At 44.4% G+C, this 23128-nt stretch overlaps 3 protein-coding genes across 3 annotated transcripts; 2 read left to right on the top strand and 1 right to left on the bottom strand.

Moving 5' to 3' along the window:
• Positions 1–804: 804 nt before the first annotated feature.
• Positions 805–12274, top strand: LOC311099869 (uncharacterized protein; the record flags this gene model as incomplete). The annotated part of the gene is made up of 25 exons (XM_084140594.1): positions 805–820; positions 1647–1720; positions 2233–2343; positions 2423–2605; positions 2755–2862; positions 3374–3517; positions 3604–3792; positions 3964–4125; positions 4248–4415; positions 4529–4720; positions 5582–5770; positions 5942–6103; positions 6227–6334; positions 6449–6640; positions 6768–7004; positions 7100–7183; positions 7343–7474; positions 8700–8781; positions 8907–9101; positions 9393–9478; positions 9650–9905; positions 10467–10970; positions 11061–11161; positions 11292–11337; positions 11425–12274. 24 exons carry the CDS (start codon positions 805–807, stop codon positions 11316–11318), a joined length of 3702 nt encoding a protein of 1233 aa, XP_083996720.1. The 3' UTR covers positions 11319–11337; positions 11425–12274.
• Positions 12275–12580: 306 nt separating this feature from the next.
• Positions 12581–13777, bottom strand: ndufa2 (NADH:ubiquinone oxidoreductase subunit A2). Its single transcript, XM_084140749.1, has 3 exons — positions 13645–13777; positions 12902–13008; positions 12581–12789 (listed from the first exon to the last, which is right to left on the bottom strand). Exons 1-3 carry the CDS (start codon positions 13746–13748, stop codon positions 12704–12706), a joined length of 297 nt encoding a protein of 98 aa, XP_083996875.1. The 5' UTR covers positions 13749–13777; the 3' UTR covers positions 12581–12703.
• Positions 13778–13880: 103 nt separating this feature from the next.
• Positions 13881–21876, top strand: ik (IK cytokine). Its single transcript, XM_084140748.1, has 19 exons — positions 13881–14057; positions 14630–14696; positions 14938–15036; positions 15167–15226; positions 15364–15531; positions 15654–15768; positions 16625–16695; positions 16815–16861; positions 16943–17106; positions 17226–17337; positions 17460–17508; positions 17851–18062; positions 18181–18262; positions 18611–18694; positions 18821–18878; positions 19040–19128; positions 19304–19412; positions 19815–19849; positions 21615–21876. Exons 1-19 carry the CDS (start codon positions 14027–14029, stop codon positions 21640–21642), a joined length of 1680 nt encoding a protein of 559 aa, XP_083996874.1. The 5' UTR covers positions 13881–14026; the 3' UTR covers positions 21643–21876.
• The last annotated feature ends 1252 nt before the right edge of the window (positions 21877–23128 follow it).

Genomic DNA, 23128 nt, shown 5'->3' with positions numbered 1-23128 from the left:
GTTAAAACGATGACTTCAAAGGACCCGAATGCATCAAATAGTGCCTTGCTTTATTTGATTTATCAGCATTTAAAGGAGAATGGTTACCAGAAGGCTGCAAACGTGCTGAAAAAACATGTAACTCAGGTATGTTTTGATACTATCCAACTCTTTTTTTTGTTTGTTTCAACTTCTCATTACACCTATATGAGCACATAGTGTATTTGACCATTTTGAAATGTGTGTGATTATCTCAGATTGAAGTCGTGTAATTCAATATTAGGTGAGATTTTCTTTAATTATGTTAAATATTGTTTCTCTGAATAAACCTACTTTTATACAAATAAGGTTTGCAATCTACTTTCCCTTTGAAAGGTGCGTCTTTCTGAATCGCTACCTTGGATTTAGTCATCCATAATTGATGGAGAACATTATGTAACAGTTGAACACACGTTGGGGCCATGAATGGTGGCACTGTACATTTTGTGAAATGCGCACCCTCGTCGTTGTTGCGAAATGGTCTTCGTCTATTTGTTTTTCAAATGAATAAATTTATTTAAAGCGATTGTATATGTATTCAGTTGTTTTTAATACTTTTTGAAGAATGTATAGAGACTTATTTAATATAAAATACTCTACATCATTCTGCCCTATGCATTTATGCTTTTGGTGACCCACAGATAGAAACACCAGAAGAGATCACCTCTTTACATGCCATCTACACAAGTTGGACCAAGTAAGTATAGTATAATATGTCATATTAGTATAGTTTGCCTCAGGCATATATTGTCATTATGCAGTGCATATAAAACATAGTAGTGTACTATGTGCCTGAGGGCAGGTAGTTTAGTGGTTAAGAGCGTTGGGCCAGTAACCGAAAGGTCGCTGGTTTGAATCCCCGAGCCGACAGAGAGAAAATATGCCGATGTGCCCTTGAGCAAGGCACTTAACCCTAATTGCTCGTGTAAGTTGCTCTGGATAAGAGCGTCTGCTAAATGACTTAAATGTAAACATGTTATGGCATCTTAAGGTAAATCATTTGTTATGTAATGCTGCTATAACACATTTTCAGGGTCTCAGAAATCGGACAAAATCCGAAACAAGAGCCTGAAGTGGATTCCACCACCCTGAAGAAGATTAAGGCCGATCCATCTACCAAAGAAGATGTGGACTCAAAACCAATTGGTAGGCTACCAAACCTCCTGCCCTACATGAAATTAAATTTTCACAGTGTATCAAATTCACAAACCCTTAATCAACCAAAAAACAACATTCAACTGTTCCACAGAGAACATAGACTTGATACAATAAAACTTTATTGTCCATGTTACGGCGAACAATGAAAATGTGTCTTCTGCTCTGTTCTCAACCCCCCCCCCCCCTCTCAGAGGGCACACATAGTTGAGACAAGCACAGGGTCAAACTACAGGGGCCAAGCTGCCCAACGGTAGGGGAATGTCTTTAGGATGTGAACCCAGCAGCCCTTCAGTTGACAGATAAATTCCCCCCTTTATCCAGCACCCTGACCCAGGAATCGAACCGGCCACCCTTCGGCTACAGGTCCAACTCCTTAGCTGCTGGGCTACCTACCGCCCCACCTGGAATTCATAGCTGCACATGATCAACCATGTAAAATCAGCTTTCTTCATGACTCTGCTGTTTTTCAGATCCTCTACCTCCTGCTCCTCACACACCCCAGGCTGCAACCCCAGAGAATGAGGAGCTGGTCCCACAGGATGAGGTGGGTAGATAGAGGAGGAGCTGTGGTTTGGGTCGGGCCTTGGCACCAGCGCTATATATATATATATATATATATGTGGTGTAGAGATTTATGTCAAGACAATACATCCTTTTGGGAACTTGAATTGGTTTGGATTAGCAAATTGAACATTGTTACATTTTTCCAGGACAGTTAATACAATCATAACACAGATATTATACAGTATTTATCATGATTTAGCTCCATTTGATATAGTTGCTGACTACTGACATTCCGATTCCATTATAGAAGTTGTCATCTACTCCAGTCAGTAATTGGACAGTGGAAACATCAGCGCCTGTCCCAGCGGTCACCCCTTTAAAACCAGCAGAGAGCTCAGACAGTGACTCTGAGAGCGAAGAGGAGATTCCCTTCACACAGGTGAAACATGCTGTTCCATTTGGAGGACAAAGACTTTCTTGATAAGTGAGGTATATACAGTATATGAAATTGACGGTGTATCCCATGTGTCTGAATGCTTACCTCTCTTCCAGGGAGCTACTGTCACCCCAAAGGCCTCTTCAGCTGTCCCTACCACCACGCCCTCAAAACCTGCAGACGGTGACAGCCAATCAGACAGTGAGAATGAGATTCCTCCATCACAGGTGAGGGGTCTTACGACAATTGTGTTATAACTACAATCAGTGAAATTCAGATTTTTTAAAGTGTTTGTGTGTGTTTCAGACTGTTGTCACTCCCAGTAAGGCCGCAGCTCCCAGTAAGACTCCAGCCACCCCTACAGCTCCCAGTAAGACTCCAGCCACCCCCACAGCTCCCAGTAAGACTCCAGCCACCCCCACAGCTCCCAGTAAAGCAGAGAGTTCAGACAGTGACGACTCAGACAGTGAAGAGGAGGTCACTGTCAAGGTATGTCACACCTGAATCGGTAGAAATGAAATTAATTTCAGCTAAATTATTGGACTGGTAATGTTTACTCTTAGGTAATACCATGGTTATTCAACAACGCCTGACTGCCATGCATTTGTCTTTCCATCTTCTCTGCTCTGTGTTTTTAGAAACTAACATCTAAAGCTTCTCCCAAGACTCCTGCTGTAGGGAAGAAAGCACAGAGCTCTGACAGCGACAGCTCCGAATCAGACAGTGAGGAGGAGCCTACTAAAAAGGTGAATCCTAATGATACCTGGCTACAGTATGCTCTCACACAAATGTAAGCTTGTGTCTGAAATATATTCAATCACATACAAGCTGGTCGATCATATAATTTAAAAACCTCGGACCACAATGATCGGTGACTTCCTGAACTTCCTTTGACCCATTGTACTGTATTTTTTATGAATCAACTTAAACAGTAGAGATACACCGACAGATGACAAACATATCTGTCGTCCAGTCACTGTAATGATGTGTGTAGACATTGGCATATATATTATTATAGTCCTCTAAATCCACAGCTAACTCCCCTGTGGACAGTTATTTTTTTTGTCAGGGCTGTACTGCTCCTCTGTCTTTGTGCTGAAGCAGTGATCCATGGTCCTGTAACTCTGTTTGGACAGGGTCAATCCCCTTGGCTCTAGCCTGACGAGCTCTACAGTGGCGCTCAGCTCCGAGTGATTGTCTGTGACACCGTCCAGGAAACATGGTTCTCATGCCATGCTTCATTTGTCTCTGTTCCAGAACCCTGTGGCAACACCCAAAAAAGCCAAGCCCGTGGCTGCAACTCTGGTCAAGGCAGACGCAGTGAAATGCACCCCTGTTAAAAAACCAACAGACAGCTCAGAAAGTGACAGTGATGACACTGAGGAGGAGGTTCCTGTAAAGGTAGGTCACAACTGACTAATATCATGCTACCCTGTCCTATAGCAAGTTATTTTGCTTGAAGAGCTTGATATCATTATTTGTTTCAGAAATCAGCACAGACACCCAAAGCTGCTCCTGTGAAACCAGCCAAGCCGAGCCCAGCAGCCCCAGTGAAGCCCAGTGTAGTCACCCCCAGTCAGGCTAAAGCTGCTCCCAAGACTCCTGCTGCAGGGAAGAAAGCACAGAGCTCTGACAGCGACAGCTCCGACTCAGACAGTGAGGAGGAGGCTCCTAAGGTTTGTAAAATAATCCTACTATATAGATTGCAACCCGTCCCATTTACTGTACAACGCACAACATTATCTACTGTAGCTCAATGATGACATAGGAACTGCAGTAGACCATAGACACCAGAAGTAATTACTGCTGTGATAGTCTCCAGTGCTGCATTTGCTCTCTCCCCTCAGAAAGTGACACCTAAAACCAAGCCGGGGGCAGCTGCTCCACTTAAGGCTGTAGCAGTGAAAACACCAGAACCAGTGAAGTCCAGCAAACCAGCTATCACTCCCTCAAAACCAGCAGAGAGCTCAGACAGTGACAGCAGTGAGGATGACATTCATCTCACACAGGTTAAAGAATACTTTTGCACTATTAGAATGTGCAAACAGCATTTTTCAGTGGAATCATGTCTCGAAAATGTACAACTTTAATGTTGTTTATTGACACTGGTCTGTGTGGATTTGTGTTTCAGACTCCAGCCAAAGTCATAAAGGCAGCTCCCAGTAAGACTCCAGCCACCCCTACAGCTCCCAGTAAGGCCTCAGCTCCCAGTAAGACTCCAGCCACCCCTACAGCTCCCAGTACAGCAGAGAGTTCAGATAGTGACGACTCAGACACTGAAGAGGAGGTTACTGTCAAGGTATGTCACACATGAGAAGTAGTCATTAAACCACTTCTCCTTGTCACTAAGAAAAAATAATATTGAGTTGGTTTTATTCCTGATATCAACCTTGATATAATTATTTGTTTCAGAAACCTGCACTGACACCCAAAGCTGCTCCTGTGAAACCAGCCAAGCCGAGCCCAGCAGCCCCAGTGAAGCCCAGTGTAGTCACCCCCAGTCAGGCTAAAGCTGCTCCCAAGACTCCTGCTGTAGGGAAGAAAGCACAGAGCTCTGACAGCGACAGCTCCGACTCAGACAGTGACGATGAGTTAACTGTAAAGGTAAGTCAAACCTGAGAAATACACTGAACAAAAATATAAACGCAACATGTAAAGTGTTGGTCCCATGTTTCATGAGCTGAAAAATAATTCCTCTAAATGTTCCATACGCACAAAAAGCTTATTTCTCTCAAATTTTGTTCACAAATTTGTTTATATATGATAGTGAGCATTTCTCCTTTGTCAAGATAATCCATCCACCTGACAGGTGTGGCATATCAAGAAGCTGATTAAACAGCATGCTCATTACACAGGTGCAACTTGTGCTGGGGACAATAAAAGGCCACTTTAAAATGTGCAGTTTTGTCACACAACACAATGCCACAGATGTCTCAAGTTTTGAGGGAGCGTGCAATTGGCATGCTGACTGCAGGAATGTCCACCAGAGCTGTTGCCAGATAATTTAATGTTCATTTCTCTACCATAAGCTGCCTCCAACGTCATTTTAGAGAATTTGGCTGTACGTCCATCCGGACTGACAAACCGCAGAACACTTGTAACCACGCCAGCCCAGGACCTCCACATCCGGTGCTGAGGAGTATTTCTGTCTGTAATAAAGCCCTTTTGTGGGGAAAAACTCATTTTGATTGGCTGGACCTGGCTCCCCAGTGGTTGGGCCTGGCTGCCAAGTGGGTGGGCCTATGCCCTCCAAGACCCACCCATGGCTGCGCCCCTGCCCAGTCATGTGAAATCCATAGATTAGGGCCTAATTTATTTTAATTGATGGATGTCTTTCTATGAAGTGTAAGTCAGTAAAATCTTTGAAATTGTTGCATGTTGCGTTCATATTTCTGTTCAGTATAGTAATTAAACCATTTCTCCTTGTCACTAATAAAAATGCCTTTATATAATTATTTGTTTCAGAAATCAGCACAGACACCGAAAGCTGCTCCTGTGAAACCAGCCAAGCCGAGCCCAGCAGCCCCAGTGAAGCCCAGTGTAGTCACCCCCAGTCAGGCTAAAGCTGCTCCCAAGACTCCTGCTGCAGGAAAGAAAGCACAGAGCTCTGACAGCGACAGCTCCGACTCAGACAGTGAAGAGGAGGCTCCTAAGGTTAGTAAAATAATCCTACTATATAGATTGCAACCCGTCCCATTTACTGTACAACGCACAACATTATCTACTGTAGCTCAATGATGACATAGGAACTGCAGTAGACCATAGACACCAGAAGTCATTACTGCTGTGATAGTCTCCAGCGCTGCATTTGCTCTCTCCCCTCAGAAAGTGACACCTAAGACCAAGCCGGGGGCAGCTGCTCCACTTAAGGCTGTAGCAGTGAAAACACCAGAACCAGTGAAGTCCAGCAAACCAGCTATCACTCCCTCAAAACCAGCAGAGAGCTCAGACAGTGACAGCAGTGAGGATGACATTCATCTCACACAGGTTAAAGAATACTCTTGCACTATTTAGAATGTGCAAACAGCATTTTTCAGTGGAATCATGTCTCGAAAATGTACAACTTTAATGTTGTTTATTGACACTGGTCTGTGTGGATTTGTGTTTCAGACTCCTGCTAAAGTCATAAAGGCAGCTCCCAGTAAGATTCCAGCCACCCCTACAGCAGAGAGTTCAGACAGTGACGACTCAGACACTGAAGAGGAGGTTACTGTCAAGGTATGTCACACATGAGAAGTAGTCATTAAACCACTTCTCCTTGTCACTAAGAAAAACTAATATTGAGTTGGTTTTATTCCTGATATAATACCTTGATATAATTATTTGTTTCAGAAACCTGCACTGACACCCAAAGCTGCTCCTGTGAAACCAGCCAAGCCGAGCCCAGCAGCCCCAGTGAAGCCCAGTGTAGTCACCCCCAGTCAGGCTAAAGCTGCTCCCAAGACTCCTGCTGCAGGAAAGAAAGCACAGAGCTCTGACAGCGACAGCTCCGACTCAGACAGTGAGGAGGAGGCTCCTATAAAGGTCTGTATCTTATGCCAGAAAAATATGATTTGATATATCCATGTGTTAATCCTGTGATAATACTGATGAATAATAAATTGGTGTATAATCCTAGAACTTTCTTAAACCTGAATCTACTACCAAGCAGAAAACCACCCCAACCTCAACCCCAAGCAAGGCCAAAGCCACTCCTAAGGCCCCAGCAGCAGCTGCTAAGATGGAGAGTGACAGCTCAGACAGTGAGGAAGAGGCTCCAGCCATGCACGCCCCTGCCAAGCCCACTCCCAGCCCGGCTAAAACCACACCCAAGGCCCCTGCTGCAGCTAAGAAGTGCGACAGCTCGGACAGTGACACGTCTGACACTGATGAGGGCAAGCCAGCTCAAGTAAGTCACATGTTATTAATCTGTTGTAAATCTGGTGATGTTTTGGTGTCTGTGGTTTTACCTACATTCTGTTTGTTTGTTTTTTGTTTCTACAGAAAGTAATTGCTGCCTCCATAGCCCAAGTTTCAACTCCAGTACAGGAGGATTCCTCAGACAGTGAGGATGAAGAAAAACCATCGGTCAGTCTCATAGCCCATCAAATTAAACTGATAATTACAGTGCATATCAAAGTGAAAATGTTTGGCAATGGCATTTATTAGCATATAAACGTCAACTTGCATAGATTATATTGACCTTTGTAGTTTATCTGTGCTTATGAATCTGACGTATGTGACCAGAAACTGGAATCCACACCATCTGAGAAAGATGACACCGCGGCTCCTACATCAGAAGAGACAGCTGTCACTCAAACCCAGGCCACGCCTCCTGCTGGCAAGGAGGAAGGTGCAGAGGAACACAGTCCAGCAGAGGTACATACGGTATGGGTGATGTCATGGAACACAGTCCAGCAGGGGTACATACGGTACGGGTGATGTCATGGAACACAGTCCAGCAGGGGTACATACGGTACGGGTGATGTAGGGATGTCATGGAACACAGTCCAGCAGGGGTACATACGGTACGGGTGATGTAGGGATGTCATGGAACACAGTCCAGCAGAGGTACGTACGGTACGGGTGATGTAGAGATGTCATGGAACACAGTCCAGCAGGGGTACGTACGGTACGGGTGATGTAGGGATGTCATGGAACACAGTCCAGCAGGGGTACATACGGTACGGGTGATGTAGGGATGTCATGGAACACAGTCCAGCAGGGGTACGTACGGTACGGGTGATGTCATGGAACACAGTCCAGCAGAGGTACGTACGGTACGGGTGATGTAGGGATGTCATGGAACACAGTCCAGCAGAGGTACGTACGGTACGGGTGATGTAGGGATGTCATGGAACACAGTCCAGCAGGGGTACGTACGGTACGGGTGATGTAGGGATGTCATGGAACACAGTCCAGCAGGGGTACGTACGGTACGGGTGATGTCATGGAACACAGTCCAGCAGGGGTACGTACGGTACGGGTGATGTAGGGATGTCATGGAACACAGTCCAGCAGGGGTACGTACGGTACGGGTGATGTAGGGATGTCATGGAACACAGTCCAGCAGAGGTACGTACGGTATGGGTGATGTAGGGATGTCATGGAACACAGTCCAGCAGGGGTACGTACGGTACGGGTGATGTCATGGAACACAGTCCAGCAGGGGTACATACGGTACGGGTGATGTAGGGATGTCATGGAACACAGTCCAGCAGAGGTACGTACGGTACGGGTGATGTAGGGATGTCATGGAACACAGTCCAGCAGAGGTACGTACGGTACGGGTGATGTAGGGATGTCATGGAACACAGTCCAGCAGGGGTACGTACGGTACGGGTGATGTAGGGATGTCATGGAACACAGTCCAGCAGGGGTACGTACAGTACGGGTGATGTAGGGATGTCATGGAACACAGTCCAGCAGAGGTACGTACGGTACGGGTGATGTAGGGATGTCATGGAACACAGTCCAGCAGGGGTACGTACGGTACGGGTGATGTAGGGATGTCATGGACATTCTTTTTGGACTGCTAATTGTTAATTTTTCCACCAACACCATATGGGTTCCCTATTAATATTTGCACTTCATGCCTTCACAGAAAGTTGAAACCGTTCCAGTCATACCTACAACTGAAGCAGCAGCTGAGGATCCAACCGATATTGAAGGATCTCCTCCTGAAGGTACACCAGCCCAGACCTCACTCTGACGTGTGCTGTTTTCTGGTGTTGTCCGTTTTGCTTGGTGTAGTTGCATTTGGTTAGTTCTGTGTCTGTGGCTATCTATGACCACATCCTTTCCATTACAGTCCCTGAGGTGGACACACCCCCTGCCTCGGGGCCAGAGAGTGCAAAGGAGGAGGAGGCCCCAGAGAGTCCCCAGAAGACCCTAAAGACAGACACTGCTTCAGAGAAGCCCAAGACAGAGGATCAGATAGTGACCTCTACAACATCAGAGGACAAGAGTGACACCCCTGAACTCCCGTCAGAAGCCCCTGCTACTGGTAAGACCAGCCATTCCTCCCCACCTGGTCTAGAAGAACCATACGTGGACTCCACTGACAACCTGGATCAGTTTATAGCTAGAAAAGGTACAGACCACACATCATAATACAGTATCTAGCTTAACAAATGACAGGAACATAAGCTAAGTAAAAATGAGTGTTCGCAGAGAGAGAGAGGACAGTAGAAACACAGTTCAGAAAGTTTGGGATAGAAAATATAGATATTACTTACCATAACTGGAAGAGGGAGAACAACAAGTCAATTACCAGTCTTATGACATGTATCTTTAGCTGCCGAGATCGGAACTGCTGTAGAAGAGGAATCAAAGGAGTGTGTTGACACAATTATCCCCAATTCAGCATCTGAAGACTTGGAGGTAAGTAAAGGTATAAAGGATGTAACAGTGTGTGTCTGTCTGTGAGACACCCTGTGCACCGCTGATATGAAATGATAAATTAAAGTGAACAAAATGCTTTGATTGAAGGTTTTGTTTTTGATCTAAACAATATTCTATTGTTGTTGCTGCTCTATTTTCATCACCATGTAGCCTGAAAAAGTGACCATTGAGCCAGTTGTTGAGACGACCCCCACAGAGACAGAGGAACCACCCACAGAGGAGCCAACCAATGATACCCCAACACCTGGATCAAAGAGGAAGAGGAGTAAAGAGACAACCGACACAACTCCCAAGAAGAAGAAGAAGAAGAAGAAAGGAGAGGTTGAGGAGAATGGGCAACCTGCAGTAAAGGAGGATGGTGACGAGTCCAGTCTAGACACCAAGTGGTTGGAGCTGACTCCATCAGGTACACTATCCAGAGCTCTCAAACCTTGTTCCTGAAGAGCTACCCTCCTGTAGGTTTTAACTCCAACCTGTTCCTGGAGAGCTACCGTCCTGTAGGTTTTAACTCCAACCCTGTTCCTGGAGAGCTACCCTCCTGTAGGTTTTAACTCCAACCCTGTTCCTGGAGAGCTACCCTCCTGTAGGTTTTAACTCCAACCCTGTTCCTGGAGAGCTACTGTACTGTAGGTTTTAACTATAACCCTAATGTAGCACATCTGATTCTAATAATTAGCTGGTTGATAAGCTGAATCAGGTTAGTTACAAATGGGGTTGGAGCAAAAACCTACAGGAGGGTAGATCTCCAGGAACAGGGTTGGAGAGCCCTGAGAGAAAGAGAGGCACACGAGAAAGCTAATGATCCTTAGACCTGGACCAGAAACATCCCTTAGCCACTGCTAGGCAAAGGGTAGGACTAGGGGTTGCCTTTTATTACCTGCTAAATAACGGAATGTAACCGTCATTACTCCTGTAACCCTCATCTATAGTCAACATTTCTGTTACATTGATTATCTCCATTTTACAGATGATTCCAAGGTGGACGCCAACCCGGCTACAGAGTCTGGCTCCACCACTCTTGTTCTGTCAGCAAAGTCCCTCAAGAAAAAGAAAAGAAAGAGGGCGAAGAAAAGGGGGACGAAGGTCATGAGGGAGTCACCGGAAGAAGAGACCGACGCCCCCCCCAAAAACAAAATGCCAAAAAAGAGCATGAAAAATACAGCAGCCACCCTGACACCAGCAGCTAACAGCCAGGCTAAGGAAACTCCAAAGACCACAGCTGCTAAGAGGCCTCTTCCCCCTACCCCTGAGCCGGAAGAGTTAAAGACTCCCAAAAATAAGAAAAAGAAAGTCACAGAGAAAGGGAGTGCTGTGAAGGAAAATACAACTCCAGTCATTGAAAAGAAGAAGAAGAAGAAGAAGAAGAAGGAGAAGAAGAAGGAGGCTGCTAAAGCTGAAAACACTGTGAAAGACTCTGAAATCTCAACTCCTGAACCGAGCCTTACACCAGAGACAACAAAAAACAGAAAGAGTAAGTGCACTGTGTTACAAATAAGCAAGGTTGCTTCTCTAAGTATTAAGTTAATTTTTTGTGTGTTTCCATTATGATTGGGTTCTACAGAGAAAAACAAGCTGACAGAGAAAAAGGAGAAAATTACAAATGCATTGAAAACACCTGTAAAAGCATCAACAGGACCTGTGCCTAACACAGAAGTGACTAAGGTATGGGACAGAAATACTTGCAATCTGGGGCATAGGTGCATATCAATAGAAAATGATGAATTATGCAAATAGTGTTATTTGGATGCATAAGATAGTTATAATAGCACTGATATTTCTTTTTTTTTTTAAGAAAAAGAAGTCCTCCAAAAATAAATAGTCCAATGGTGAAATTTCAGGTACATATACATCATATATTGTCATTTTCCCAAAGCCCAAAATGAGTTACATAAATCATTTCTCAAAGCTAATATGTTTCTTTGCAGGAGATGGTGGACATCATATCCAGGGAATGGAGTGGAGCTGCTGACGTCTGAATCAAAGGACCACTTCGATCACACTGGTGCCTGAGGTTTCAACCAAAAGAAGGGGAAACTGGAGTTCTGGCCTGTACATGTACTTAAGGTTCTACACATGTATTTTAGGGAACATCTGTATTGTGTTACTAACAACAAAATCTACCTTTTAACCATATTCTATAAGCTTGCTAAACCAGGCATGTATTGACATGAAAAAGGCAAAATACTCATAACATCCTATTTGAAGTGTTGAATAAACTGGGTACAGTAAGGGCACAGTAACACATTTGCATAGCCTGATGGCTTGTAAACCCATCTTCTGTGTATTTGCCAAGTCTTTGCTAATGATAAAACAATCGTTATCGTTAGGTATAAATATATGCTTGGTCTAGCGTGGCTGTCTAGATAATGTTGTAGGGTGTAGTACCTTTGCATGTTGTGGGTTTTATTTTCTGTTCTTTAAGCTGTGAACACTTCCACATAATTTTCTGTGGAAGGTAAGGGATTCTTAGGACTCATATGGGGAACACTTGTAGCTAATGTCACTCCAAATACTGTACTATGCACCTCACAAATCCTATTGCTGAGCCCACAGCCTTGTGTTTTAGCACTTATTTTAGACCCATACACCTATGCAGAGGAAGGTTCTGGGGGACCGGAGGAGGATAGATGATCTGACTGACTGGTTAGAGAATTTGCTGAATTCAATGTTTACAAACCAGTATTTCTGTCACATTCTTGTGAAAACAATGTGAACTTTTCTTCCGTTTGTCATTTCTGATTGTTCATAGTTAAATAAAAAATGATCTCAATCTGGTTTCTTTATTCATAAAAGCTTATTATGAAAGTGTGAATTTCTATAGCATGAAATATAAAATGATATTGTTGTCAGCCACTTGTGTATGAACCTTTCAGTCCAATGCTGATAGGCTGGTCAATTCTCTCAGACAGACCATGATTGGGTACATTGAACAGTGCTAACCTTCTGTGAGTTTGACCTTTTTTTTTCTCTTCTTCACAAAATTGACTTACCAATATCTGCACTTCTACGAGCTTCACATGCCTATGAATGGAAAGTAGTTCATATGAACACAAACTACGAACACATCAATGCAGCAGCATGTCACAATTTAGTACTCAGATTTATTAGAACAGCAATAGAGATTTATGTGATACATGTCATTTACAATCGACACTCCATCTCACGGTTGGAAAGGTGTCGTCAGGGGAGCATAGTTGGTCATGCTTATGGTTTCACAACTGTCTCCAGCGCCTTAGCCACTTGGTCAGCATTCATGTTGTCAAGGGCCACACTGCTCTCCTTGCCAAAATCTGCAATACAGGTACATGAAAGAACCAAATGAATGCATGGCCATAAACATTGCATTTGACATACAGCGGTGACAGTGTGTGAGTCACCTAGCTACTGAAACAATGCTCTCACCAGATCTTGCCCAAAGCTTAGGCTGAACACCTGAGCACTCCCTGATGAGGATGGGGAATGTGGGGTTTGCCTTCTTCAGTTCCACATAGTGCTGTTCCACAAAATCCCTGGAGAACATGGCATATAAAGAATCAAGTGAAATAACTTTCACAATATGTTTTACTATTTTACTATACTATTTCATAACACTGAAATAGCTAGCTAATAAACAAGGGTTTACTATTTATCTTATTAGTAAAATGTTGAATAATAAGATAAATCATAGAAACGATGTTGTAGAGCTGTAGTTAAATAACTATGCGTGATCTACAAATTATTTCAGCTTTGTTTATTCCATCTTAAATTGCGGTTGTTAGCTAACTACTGTTTGTTTACATGTAGCCTGTCTGGCAGGCAGAATCGAATTAGTGGAAACAAAGACTGTTTTCAGGGCAAAACTGGTTGTAACTAGATACTGTACTTCCAACTTTAGCATTTTATCTAATAAAACGCTTTTCCTAACATTATTTAATTATCCTAACCTGCTACGAAAAGTCACTTCTGCTAGTCAAAACCGACAGCCTTGGCGAGAGAGCAGTGTGTTTCCAGTAGGCGTCTGGAAGTAGATTGTGTTAGCTATGAGGACAGCTTTGTGACCGCTACGCTAGCGAAGACGAAGTTGCTAGCTATGAGGATAATGCTAGCATTGGTTAGCACATTTCGATTTCATGAAAATATGACGTACGTCACATTTTAAAAATTACCTTGCTCCTTGACTCGCAGGCGATGTCTGGCACAAATGTAGACGAATCTCTCGAAGGTTTTTAGCAAGGTTTGAGCCAATACCTCTTACTACAGCAGCGGCCATGGTGGTTCATCAGCGTTAGATGAATGTTCCTGAACCCGCCCACTCTCCATATCAACAAATCACATTCGAGAATTCACCCAATTACATTCCACGTTTAAGGTTGACGTAACGTTTGCGCCGCGACGAAAATCTAGACCATACCAACCGAATGTTGACTGTCATTTCCGTTTTCACAGCAGCACACATCACCATAAACAACATAGCTAGGATTATACATATAGTAATAGTTGATCACAAAGTCGTTGTTTTACTTGAGAGTGAGACCAACTTATTTCAACATGCCGGAACGAGAACGAGGAGAACGAGAGAGTAAGTTTAATTTATTTGGCATTGTGTGTGCTAACGTCAACTAGCTAACGTTAGCCAGTTAGCTAGTCAACTAACAAAGATAGCTAGCTACTACTGATAACTTTCCCCATTTGTCTGTGCAGCTAACGTTACTGAATATTACGTTTAGACGTTGCATTATCAATGTTAACTGTATATAGCTATATGGATTAATATTTCCTGGCTCAAAAGACAACCTTAGCTAGCTAACTAGATAGAGTGTTTGTTAGCTAGCAAGCTATGCTAGGTAGCTAGCTACTGTTAAATAGCCTAATGTCTGAGTAGCCACTGTTTGCCCATCTTGCAAAGAAAAAGTAATTACCTCCTATCTGCTCAATGTATCTATTTCGGTAGCCATTTATTAACTCTTAGCTAATTGGTGTTTTACTGCAGTGGCGTCAACCACGTATTAATTATTTAGTAGCAAGTCATATTAACTAGTCATTCGATGCAGTCGAAGTGAAGCGCGCACCAATTGACACAGTTGCCAATTCTCACCGGAAAGATGGCGTCCACAGGTAGTAACGTTAACGTCGTCCTTCTTTCTTTTACAGCCGAGTCGTTCTCCAACCCTCTGGCTCCGGATGGCCACGAGGTGGAGGACCACCGGTCAGCACTTCAGTAAGTGAGGCTTTTGTTGCCGTTTACAATATTTGCATAACAACACATTTGTTCACCACATCAGCTTTTGGATCATGAGAACAGAGGACCCAGTGTGATGACACCTATTGAATATGTCTGAGATATGTTTCGATTGTTTCATCGTACATTTTGAACGAGTATGAATGGTCTGAAAGTCTTCCAAGACTACTTTAGACTACACATACTGTGTGGCTTAACCTCTGCATTTTTTCCCCTTCAGGTCCAAGCTGACAAATGAGGACTTCCGTAAACTTTTGATGACCCCTCGTGCCACGCCCTCATCAGCTCCCCCATCCTCCAAATCCTCCAGACATCATGAGTGAGTGATGGATTTACAGTGCCATAGAGTAGTCCATTGGATCATGAATAGATGATTTGGGTATAGTTAAAAATCCAATTACAAACAGTCTTGAATCAACACATACAGAACTGAATGAGCTTTTTTACAGGATGCCCCGGGACTACAGCGAAGAGGATGATCCTGCAGCCCGTAGACGGAAGAAGAAAAGGTGGTGCTTTCATTAAGGGTGGCAGTCTAGAATAACTGTTTCTCTTATAATTTGATTAAACTGAATGTTTGTTGTCATATTACCTGAGGTCTCTCAGCTGTCACCCACTGACCTTTGCCCTCTGCTACCCCTATCAGTTATTACGCCAAGCTGCGTCAGCAGGAAGTGGAGAGGGAGCGGGAGCTAGCTGAGAAGTACCGTGACCGTGCCCGGGAGCGTCGTGATGGCGTCAACAAGGACTACGAGGAGACAGAGCTCATCAGCACAACAGCCAATTATAGAGCAGTGGGGCCCACAGCAGAGGCGTGAGTTTCCCCAGTCAGACCACCATGTGACCATAATGCTACTGTCTACTCCCTACCCTTTGTGGTGGTGTATCGACGTGCTCTGTATGGATGTCCATGGTGATGTATTGTTGTGTCGACAGGGATAATTCGGCAGCTGAGAAGAGGCGGCAGATGATCCAAGAGTCTAAGTTCTTGGGTGGTGACATGGAGCACACTCACTTGGTGAAAGGGTTGGATTTTGCCCTGTTGCAGAAGGTCCGTCTACTGTCCTTTTTCATGATGCTAAGTTCATTAATATACAGAAGCTGCCCGCCCAGATTCTTTGTCTTTGCCATTAGAATAGCGTTTCAAGTTCCGGGGGCTGGTCTAGTGGTAGTTCTGCTGCCCCCGGACCAATATGCCTGTAAGGGCAGTGGTTTGATTCCCTCGTCCGCCACTCACTTCCTGAGCTTTATCCCTCTTCCTATCTACATGTCTAACCTGGATCTGTCAATAAAACTTGAGTCAGGTTTTAGAAAAAATGAAGAAAAAAAGAATAGCATTTGAACCTGAAATTAAGGAATCAGAATATGCTTGAGCTCAGACTATCAGTAATACAGCCATGTAGTAGCTATAGAATGCCATCTACAGTGAGGGGAAAAAACTATTTGATCCCCTGCTGATTTTGTATGTTTGCCCACTGACAAAGAAATAATCAGTCTATAGTTTTTTTGTTGTTGTTATTCTCTCACTGTTCAAATAAACCTACCATTAAAATTATAGACTGATCATGTCTTTGTCAGTGGGCAAACGTACAAAATCAGCAGGGGATCAAATACTTTTTTCCCTCACTGTATATTGTAGAAGACATCAGGTTTGACGTATGCTGAAGCTAAGGGATGCTAATTTCTTGGCTGTTCCAATGGGACACACTGTCATTGCTCCCTCCTCCCTCGCTGAAAGAGTGAAAATACCAAGTAGGTCACCCTGTTCTATCACTCCTGCTGTGCACACCCAGAGGTGAAGAAAACGTCCTCTGCTGTGCCATATAATGGAACAACTGCAGCAGAGTAGGGATTGTGTCGACCTACAATAAATAGTTAACATGGATATCATGCTTGTCTACTTGCAGGTGCGTGCTGAGATCACCAGTAAGGAGAAGGAGGAGGAGGATATGATTGAAAAAGTAACAAAGGAAGTCAAGTATGTATATCAGTATTTCTTCCCCCTCTTTTCTTTTAGCATAAAACACTTATTCCTTTTCTGAACGAGCTCGCCAGTGTCCTCATTCCAGAGACATTAACCTGTATTCTTTCCTCCAGGAAAGAGATTGAACCAGAGGAGAAAATAGAGTTCAAGACACGTCTAGGTGAGTAGAATTTGGGCCCATGTAGAGGTAAATCACTCCAGCTGGTTGGTGGTGTTGACAGTCTCTCTGCTCCACCCCCAGGAAGGAACATCTACCGGATCATGTTTAAGGGCCGTCAGTTTGAGAGGAATGAGCTGTTCCTGCCCGGCCGTATGGCATACGTAGTGGACCTGGAGGATGAGTACGCAGACACCGACATCCCCACCACACTGATCCGCAGCAAGGCTGACTGCCCCACCATGGAGGTCAGACTGCACTGCAGACCACAATAGCATGAACTATGACCTTTGTTATGACCGTATCATAGAATATATATTACAGTCCATGGTTTATGTAGAGGTATGTGTAACTTCTCTCTTTTCAGGCTCAGACAACTCTCACCACCAACGACATCGTCATCAGCAAGCTAACCCAGATCCTGTCCTACCTGCGACAAGGGACCCGCAACAAGAAGATGAAGAAGAAGGAAAAAGGAGGTTGGTCTTAATGACTTTTATTGGTTCACCACTGGATACTGATGCCTGCACCTTTTTTCATGACATCTGGTTGCTTATATACAGTTCACAATGAAATTATTTCCCGTGGTTTCTTCTTACAGGGGTGAAAATAGATGAGAAGAAAGCTCCAGGACCAGAGGCAGACGTAAGGTCAGTGTGGTGGCTCTCATAAAGGCTGTTTTCATTTAATAATTTTCTGTTTCTTTTGAAGATCTGTTGTTTTACATTTACATTTTAGTCATTTAGCAGACGCTCTTATCCAGAGCGACTTACAGTTAGTGCATACATTTTTTTATTTTTTTATTTTTACTTCCATACTGGCCCCCCGTGGGAATCGAACCCACAACCCTGGCGTTGCAAACGCCATGCTCTACCAACTAAGCTACATCCCTGCTGGCCATTCCCTCCCCTACCCTGGACGACGCTGGGCCAATTGTGCGCCGCCCCATTGTTCCTATCGAACTCAAACCATTCCCTTCTCCATCCTAACAGTATCTTTGATGACATCGGAGACTACGCCCCATCTACCTCCAAGGCCATCCGGGACAAGGAGAAGGAACGCTACCGGGAGAAGGAGCGGGACAGAGAGAGGGAGCGGGACAGAGAGAGGGAGCGGGACAGAGAGAGGGAGGAAGAAAGGACACGCCACAGCTACTTTGAGAAGCCCAGAGCAGATGACGATGAGACCATGGAGATTGAGACAGGTAATTAATCAACCATAGCATACAATTACCATGCTCTTTTAAAATGTATTATTGATCCCCATTCAACCCTATTACACATTCTGACCTCTGGCCTGTCTATCCTCTTCGGACCGTACAGGTCCAGGATCAGTGAAGGACCAGATCAAGCTGATCAATGACAAGTTTGCAGGATCAACAACTCCCCAGTGGCCAGGAGAAACATATCCTTTTCACTGTTTGGGCCAGAGAGCCACATTCTCTTGGCTTACAAGGCTGGACTTGACAACAATGTCTTCATTCCTAGTATTTAGACTGGACAGAGGGGAACTATGTCTTCATTCCCAGTATTTAGACTGGACAGAGGGGAACTATGTCTTCATTCCCAGTATTTAGACTGGATAGAGGGGAACTATGTCTTCATTCCCAGTATTTAGACGGGATAGATGTATTATACATCCTGTGAGACATCTGGCTCCTTCTGTCTGTGGTAACACCAGTCCAGTTGTGTGTGCTGGTGGTGGATGTGTTGTGGCCTGGTTGGTCCGCTGGTCTCCTTAACTGCGAGCTACTGCTGGGTCGCGTGGCCGTAAAGAGGAGAAGCTCGGGGACTTCTTTGGCATGTCCAACAGCTATGCTGAGTGCTACCCAGCCACGTGAGTCCCCTGATTCATCCATGTCACATCACTGTACTGAAGCAGGGTGGACACTGGGCTTTATACCAGGTCATTTGATGTAGTGGGTGTACCTGTATGATTTGGGTGTTCTCTCTCTGTTCTCAGTATGGATGACCTGGCTGTGGACAGTGATGAAGAGGTGGACTACACCAAGATGGACCAGGTTGGTGCTTCATCTTTGAAACCGTAGTCCCCTCCTAGATAGACCTTTGGGTTCATTGTCAGCCATCATGTGTTTCTAGTCATGTGACAGTGGGTTGTGTGATATGTTGCGGTGTGGTTGACATGCTTTTGACCTCTGTTTTGGCTGTCTGTCTACTATAGGGTAACAAGAAGGGTCCTCTGGGTCGCTGGGACTTTGACACTCAGGATGAATACAGTGAATACATGAACAACAAGGAGGCTCTGCCAAAGTATGTCATCTTAAAGCTTGTCTCAACAATGAACCTGGAATCCTTTGTTTCATGCGTTCATTACAGCACACAGTGATAGAAACATCATTGGATTCCTTGCCATTTCTATGAAATGTTTTTAATCAGGCCAAGTCATTTAATATTCATTGCAGACAAACTGTGTTCGTCCCCTCAGGGCTGCTTTCCAGTATGGCATCAAGATGTCTGAGGGGAGGAAGACTCGCCGCTTCAAGGAGACCAATGAGAAGGCAGAGCTGGACAGGCAGTGGAAGAAGATCAGTGCTGTAAGTGGGCGGTTTAATGGCTCCCTTAACAGGGTTGTGAGTGGGCGGTTTAATGGCTCTGTTAGCAGGGTTGTGAGTGGGCAGTTAAATGGCTCTGTTAGCAGGGTTGTGAGTGGGCGGTTTAATGGCTCTGTTAGCAGGGTTGTGAGTGGGCGGTTTAATGGCTCTGTTAGCAGGGTTGTGAGTGGGCGGTTTAATGGCTCTGTTAGCAGGGTTGTGAGTGGGCGGTTTAATGGCTCTGTTAGCAGGGTTGTGAGTGGGCGGTTTAATGGCTCCGTTAGCAGGGTTGTGAGTGGGCGGTTTAATGGCTCTGTTAGCAGGGTTATGACCGTGTTATCAGAGTGTACTGAGATATAAACCAGGAAAGGTTGTCTTATTAATGATGTGCTTTTTCCCTCACAGATCATCGAGAAGAGGAAGAAGGCTGAGGCAGATGGGTGAGTACATTTCCTTCAGTCTGGTTTTCATCTTACATCCTACAGTTAGTGTACATGACTGAGCGCAGACAGACAGTAGGATGGTAGTGGGAGAGGACTGAGAGCAGACAGACAGTAGGATGGTAGTGGGAGAGGACTGAGAGCAGACAGACAGTAGGATGGTAGTGGGAGAGGACTGAGAGCAGACAGACAGTAGGATGGTAGTGGGAGAGGACTGAGAGCAGACAGACAGTAGGATGGTAGTGGGAGAGGACTGAGAGCAGACAGACAGTAGGATGGTAGTGGGAGAGGACTGAGAGCAGACAGACAGTAGGATGGTAGTGGGAGAGGACTGAGCGCAGACAGACAGTAGGATGGTAGTGGGAGAGGACTGAGAGCAGACAGACAGTAGGATGGTAGTGGGAGAGGACTGAGCGCAGACAGACAGTAGGATGGTAGTGGGAGAGGACTGAGAGCAGACAGACAGTAGGATGGTAGTGGGAGAGGACTGAGAGCAGACAGACAGTAGGATGGTAGTGGGAGAGGACTGAGAGCAGACAGACAGTAGGATGGTAGTGGGAGAGGACTGAGCGCAGACAGACAGTAGGATGGTAGTGGGAGAGGACTGAGAGCAGACAGACAGTAGGATGGTAGTGGGAGAGGACTGAGCGCAGACAGACAGTAGGATGGTAGTGGGAGAGGACTGAGAGCAGACAGACAGTAGGATGGTAGTGGGAGAGGACTGAGAGCAGACAGACAGTAGGATGGTAGTGGGAGAGGACTGAGAGCAGACAGACAGTAGGATGGTAGTGGGAGAGGACTGAGAGCAGACAGACAGTAGGATGGTAGTGGGAGAGGACTGAGAGCAGACAGACAGTAGGATGGTAGTGGGAGAGGACTGAGAGCAGACAGACAGTAGGATGGTAGTGGGAGAGGACTGAGAGCAGACAGACAGTAGGATGGTAGTGGGAGAGGACTGAGAGCAGACAGACAGTAGGATGGTAGTGGGAGAGGACTGAGAGCAGACAGACAGTAAGATGTAGCCTCCTGTAGCTCAGTTGGTAGAGCATGGCGCTAGCAACGCCAGGGTTGTGGGTTCGATTCCCATGGGGGGCCAGTATGAAAAATGTATGCACTCACTAACTGTAAGTCGCTTTGGATAAGAGCGTCTGCTAAACGACAAAAATGTAAATGAGAGCAGACAGAGACGGTAAGATGGTAGTGGGAGAGGACTGAGAACAGACAGACAGAAAGATGGTAGTGGGAGAGGACTGAGAGCAGACAGACAGAAAGATGGTAGTGGGAGAGGACTGAGAGCAGACAGACAGAAAGATGGTAGTGGGAGAGGACTGAGAGCAGACAGACAGAAAGATGGTAGTGGGAGAGGACTGAGAGCAGACAGACAGAAAGATGGTAGTGGGAGAGGACTGAGAGCAGACAGACAGAAAGATGGTAGTGGGAGAGGACTGAGAGCAGACAGACAGAAAGATGGTAGTGGGAGAGGACTGAGAGCAGACAGGATATGATGGGAAGATGGCGGTGGTATCTGACAGACTGTCAGAGCTGCTCACTGTGCTGTACAGTGGTGATCTACATTCTGCTCACACTCAGAAAGGAGGAAAACATCTCAAGTACAACTGCCTCATCTCCCCACTCCAGAAATACTGCATCATGCAAGATGCTGCCTGAAATATTCTCAAACATAAATGGCAGATTGTCAATTATGATGGTAAATGTATGTTAAATTCACACTGCTCTATATTCATTTTATTCCTTTTTATTTCAGGGAGAAGCCAAAGAGGCCAAAGTATTAATGTTGTCCCCTCATGCATATTTTGGAACATGTTGAAAATCTTGCAATATATTGTATGCTAAAAATCCTGTTTGTATTTTGTGGAATACTAGATTGTGTATTGTTATGATTACTTTGTATCTTTCGTCTTGGAAATGTAACCATGAATGAGAATTGGAGCACAATGTTATGCAGCTTTTACACAAACTGTATCTCTATTCGGTAACATCCAATAAATAAGATTGAAAAAACCATGTTTCTTGGTTTGTCATACATTTTATTTCTAAGAAATGTCATACAGTTTCAAAGAATTTGTGCCTTCAGAAAGTATTCACACCCCATTACTTTTTCCACATTTTGTTATTACAATAGATTTTTTCGTCAACAATCTACACAAAATACTCTGTCAAAGTGGAAGAAAAATTCTAACAGTTCAAAAAAAAAAAAAAAAAAAACTCTCTTGGTTAGATATGTTAGAATCACCTTTGGCAGCGATTCCAGCTGAGTCTTTCTGGGAGGTCTCTAGATCTTTCCACACCTGGATTGTCCAACATTTGCCCATTTTATTTTCTAAATTCTTCGAGCTCTGTCAAATTGGTTGATGATCATTGCTAGGCAACCATTTTCAGGTCTTGCCATACATTTTCAAGCAGATTTAAGTAAACTACTTCGGCCACTTAGGAACATTCACTGTCTTGGTAAGCAACTCCAGTGTAGATTTGGCCTTGGGTTTTAGGTTATTGTCCTGCTGAAAGGTAAATTAATCTCAATGTCTGGTGGAAAGCAGACAACCAGGTTTCCTCTAGGATTTTGCCTGTGCTTAGCTCCATTCCGTTTCTTTTTCTATCTTGAAAAACTCCCCAGTCCTTAACGATTACAAGTATACCCAGTGTTGTATTGGATTAGCCCCAAACATAACACTTTCTAGTCAAAACAAAAAGTTAATTTCTTTGCCACATTTTTTGCAGTATTACTTTAGTGCCTTGTTGCAAAAATTATGCATGTTTTGGAATATTTGTATTCTCTACAGGCTTCCTTCTTTTCACTCTTCCAGTTAGATTAGTATTGTGAGTAACTACAATGTTGTTGCTCCATCCTCAGTTTATCACAGCCATTAAACTCAAACTATTTTAAAGTCACCATTGGCCTCATGGTAAAATCCCTGAGCAGTTTCCTTCATCTCCGGCAACTGAGTTATGAAGGACGCCTGTATCTTTGTAGTGACGGTGCATTGATACACCATCCAAAGTGTAATTAACTTCACCATGCTCAAAAGGATATGTCTGCTTTTTACATTTTTATACATATAGGTTCCCTTCTTTGCGAGGCATTGGAAAACCTCCCTGGTCTTCGTGGTTGAATCTGTGTTTGAAATTCACTGCTTGACTGAGAGGCCTTACAGATAATTGTATGTGTGGGGTACAGAGATGAGGTAGTCATTCAAAAATCATGTTAAACACTTATTGCACACAGAGTGAGTCCATGCAATTTATGTGACTTAACTACAT

Source organism: Coregonus lavaretus (genome assembly GCF_964263955.1).
Source record: "Coregonus lavaretus genome assembly, chromosome: 24".
NCBI classification, from domain to species: domain Eukaryota; kingdom Metazoa; phylum Chordata; class Actinopteri; order Salmoniformes; family Salmonidae; genus Coregonus; species Coregonus lavaretus.
Note: the sequence above shows the minus strand (reverse complement) of the source record. Positions and strands in the feature narration are given on the sequence as shown.

What these genes read in the sequence shown, in the direction of transcription:
- ndufa2 (XM_084140749.1), bottom strand. Translation starts at nt 13,748, where the DNA reads ATGGCCGCTGCTGTAGTAAGAGGTATTGGCTCAAACCTTGCTAAAAAC. An exon ending in CCTGCGAGTCAAGGAGCAAG is followed by an intron (nt 13,009 to 13,644) that starts GTAATTTTTAAA and finishes CATGTTCTCCAG; the next exon opens with GGATTTTGTGGAACAGCACT. An exon ending in TAAGCTTTGGGCAAGATCTG is followed by an intron (nt 12,790 to 12,901) that starts GTGAGAGCATTG and finishes CCTGTATTGCAG; the next exon opens with ATTTTGGCAAGGAGAGCAGT.
- ik (XM_084140748.1), top strand. Translation starts at nt 14,027, where the DNA reads ATGCCGGAACGAGAACGAGGAGAACGAGAGA. An exon ending in GCTGAGTGCTACCCAGCCAC is followed by an intron (nt 18,695 to 18,820) that starts GTGAGTCCCCTG and finishes CTCTGTTCTCAG; the next exon opens with TATGGATGACCTGGCTGTGG. An exon ending in AGTGGAAGAAGATCAGTGCT is followed by an intron (nt 19,413 to 19,814) that starts GTAAGTGGGCGG and finishes TTTCCCTCACAG; the next exon opens with ATCATCGAGAAGAGGAAGAA.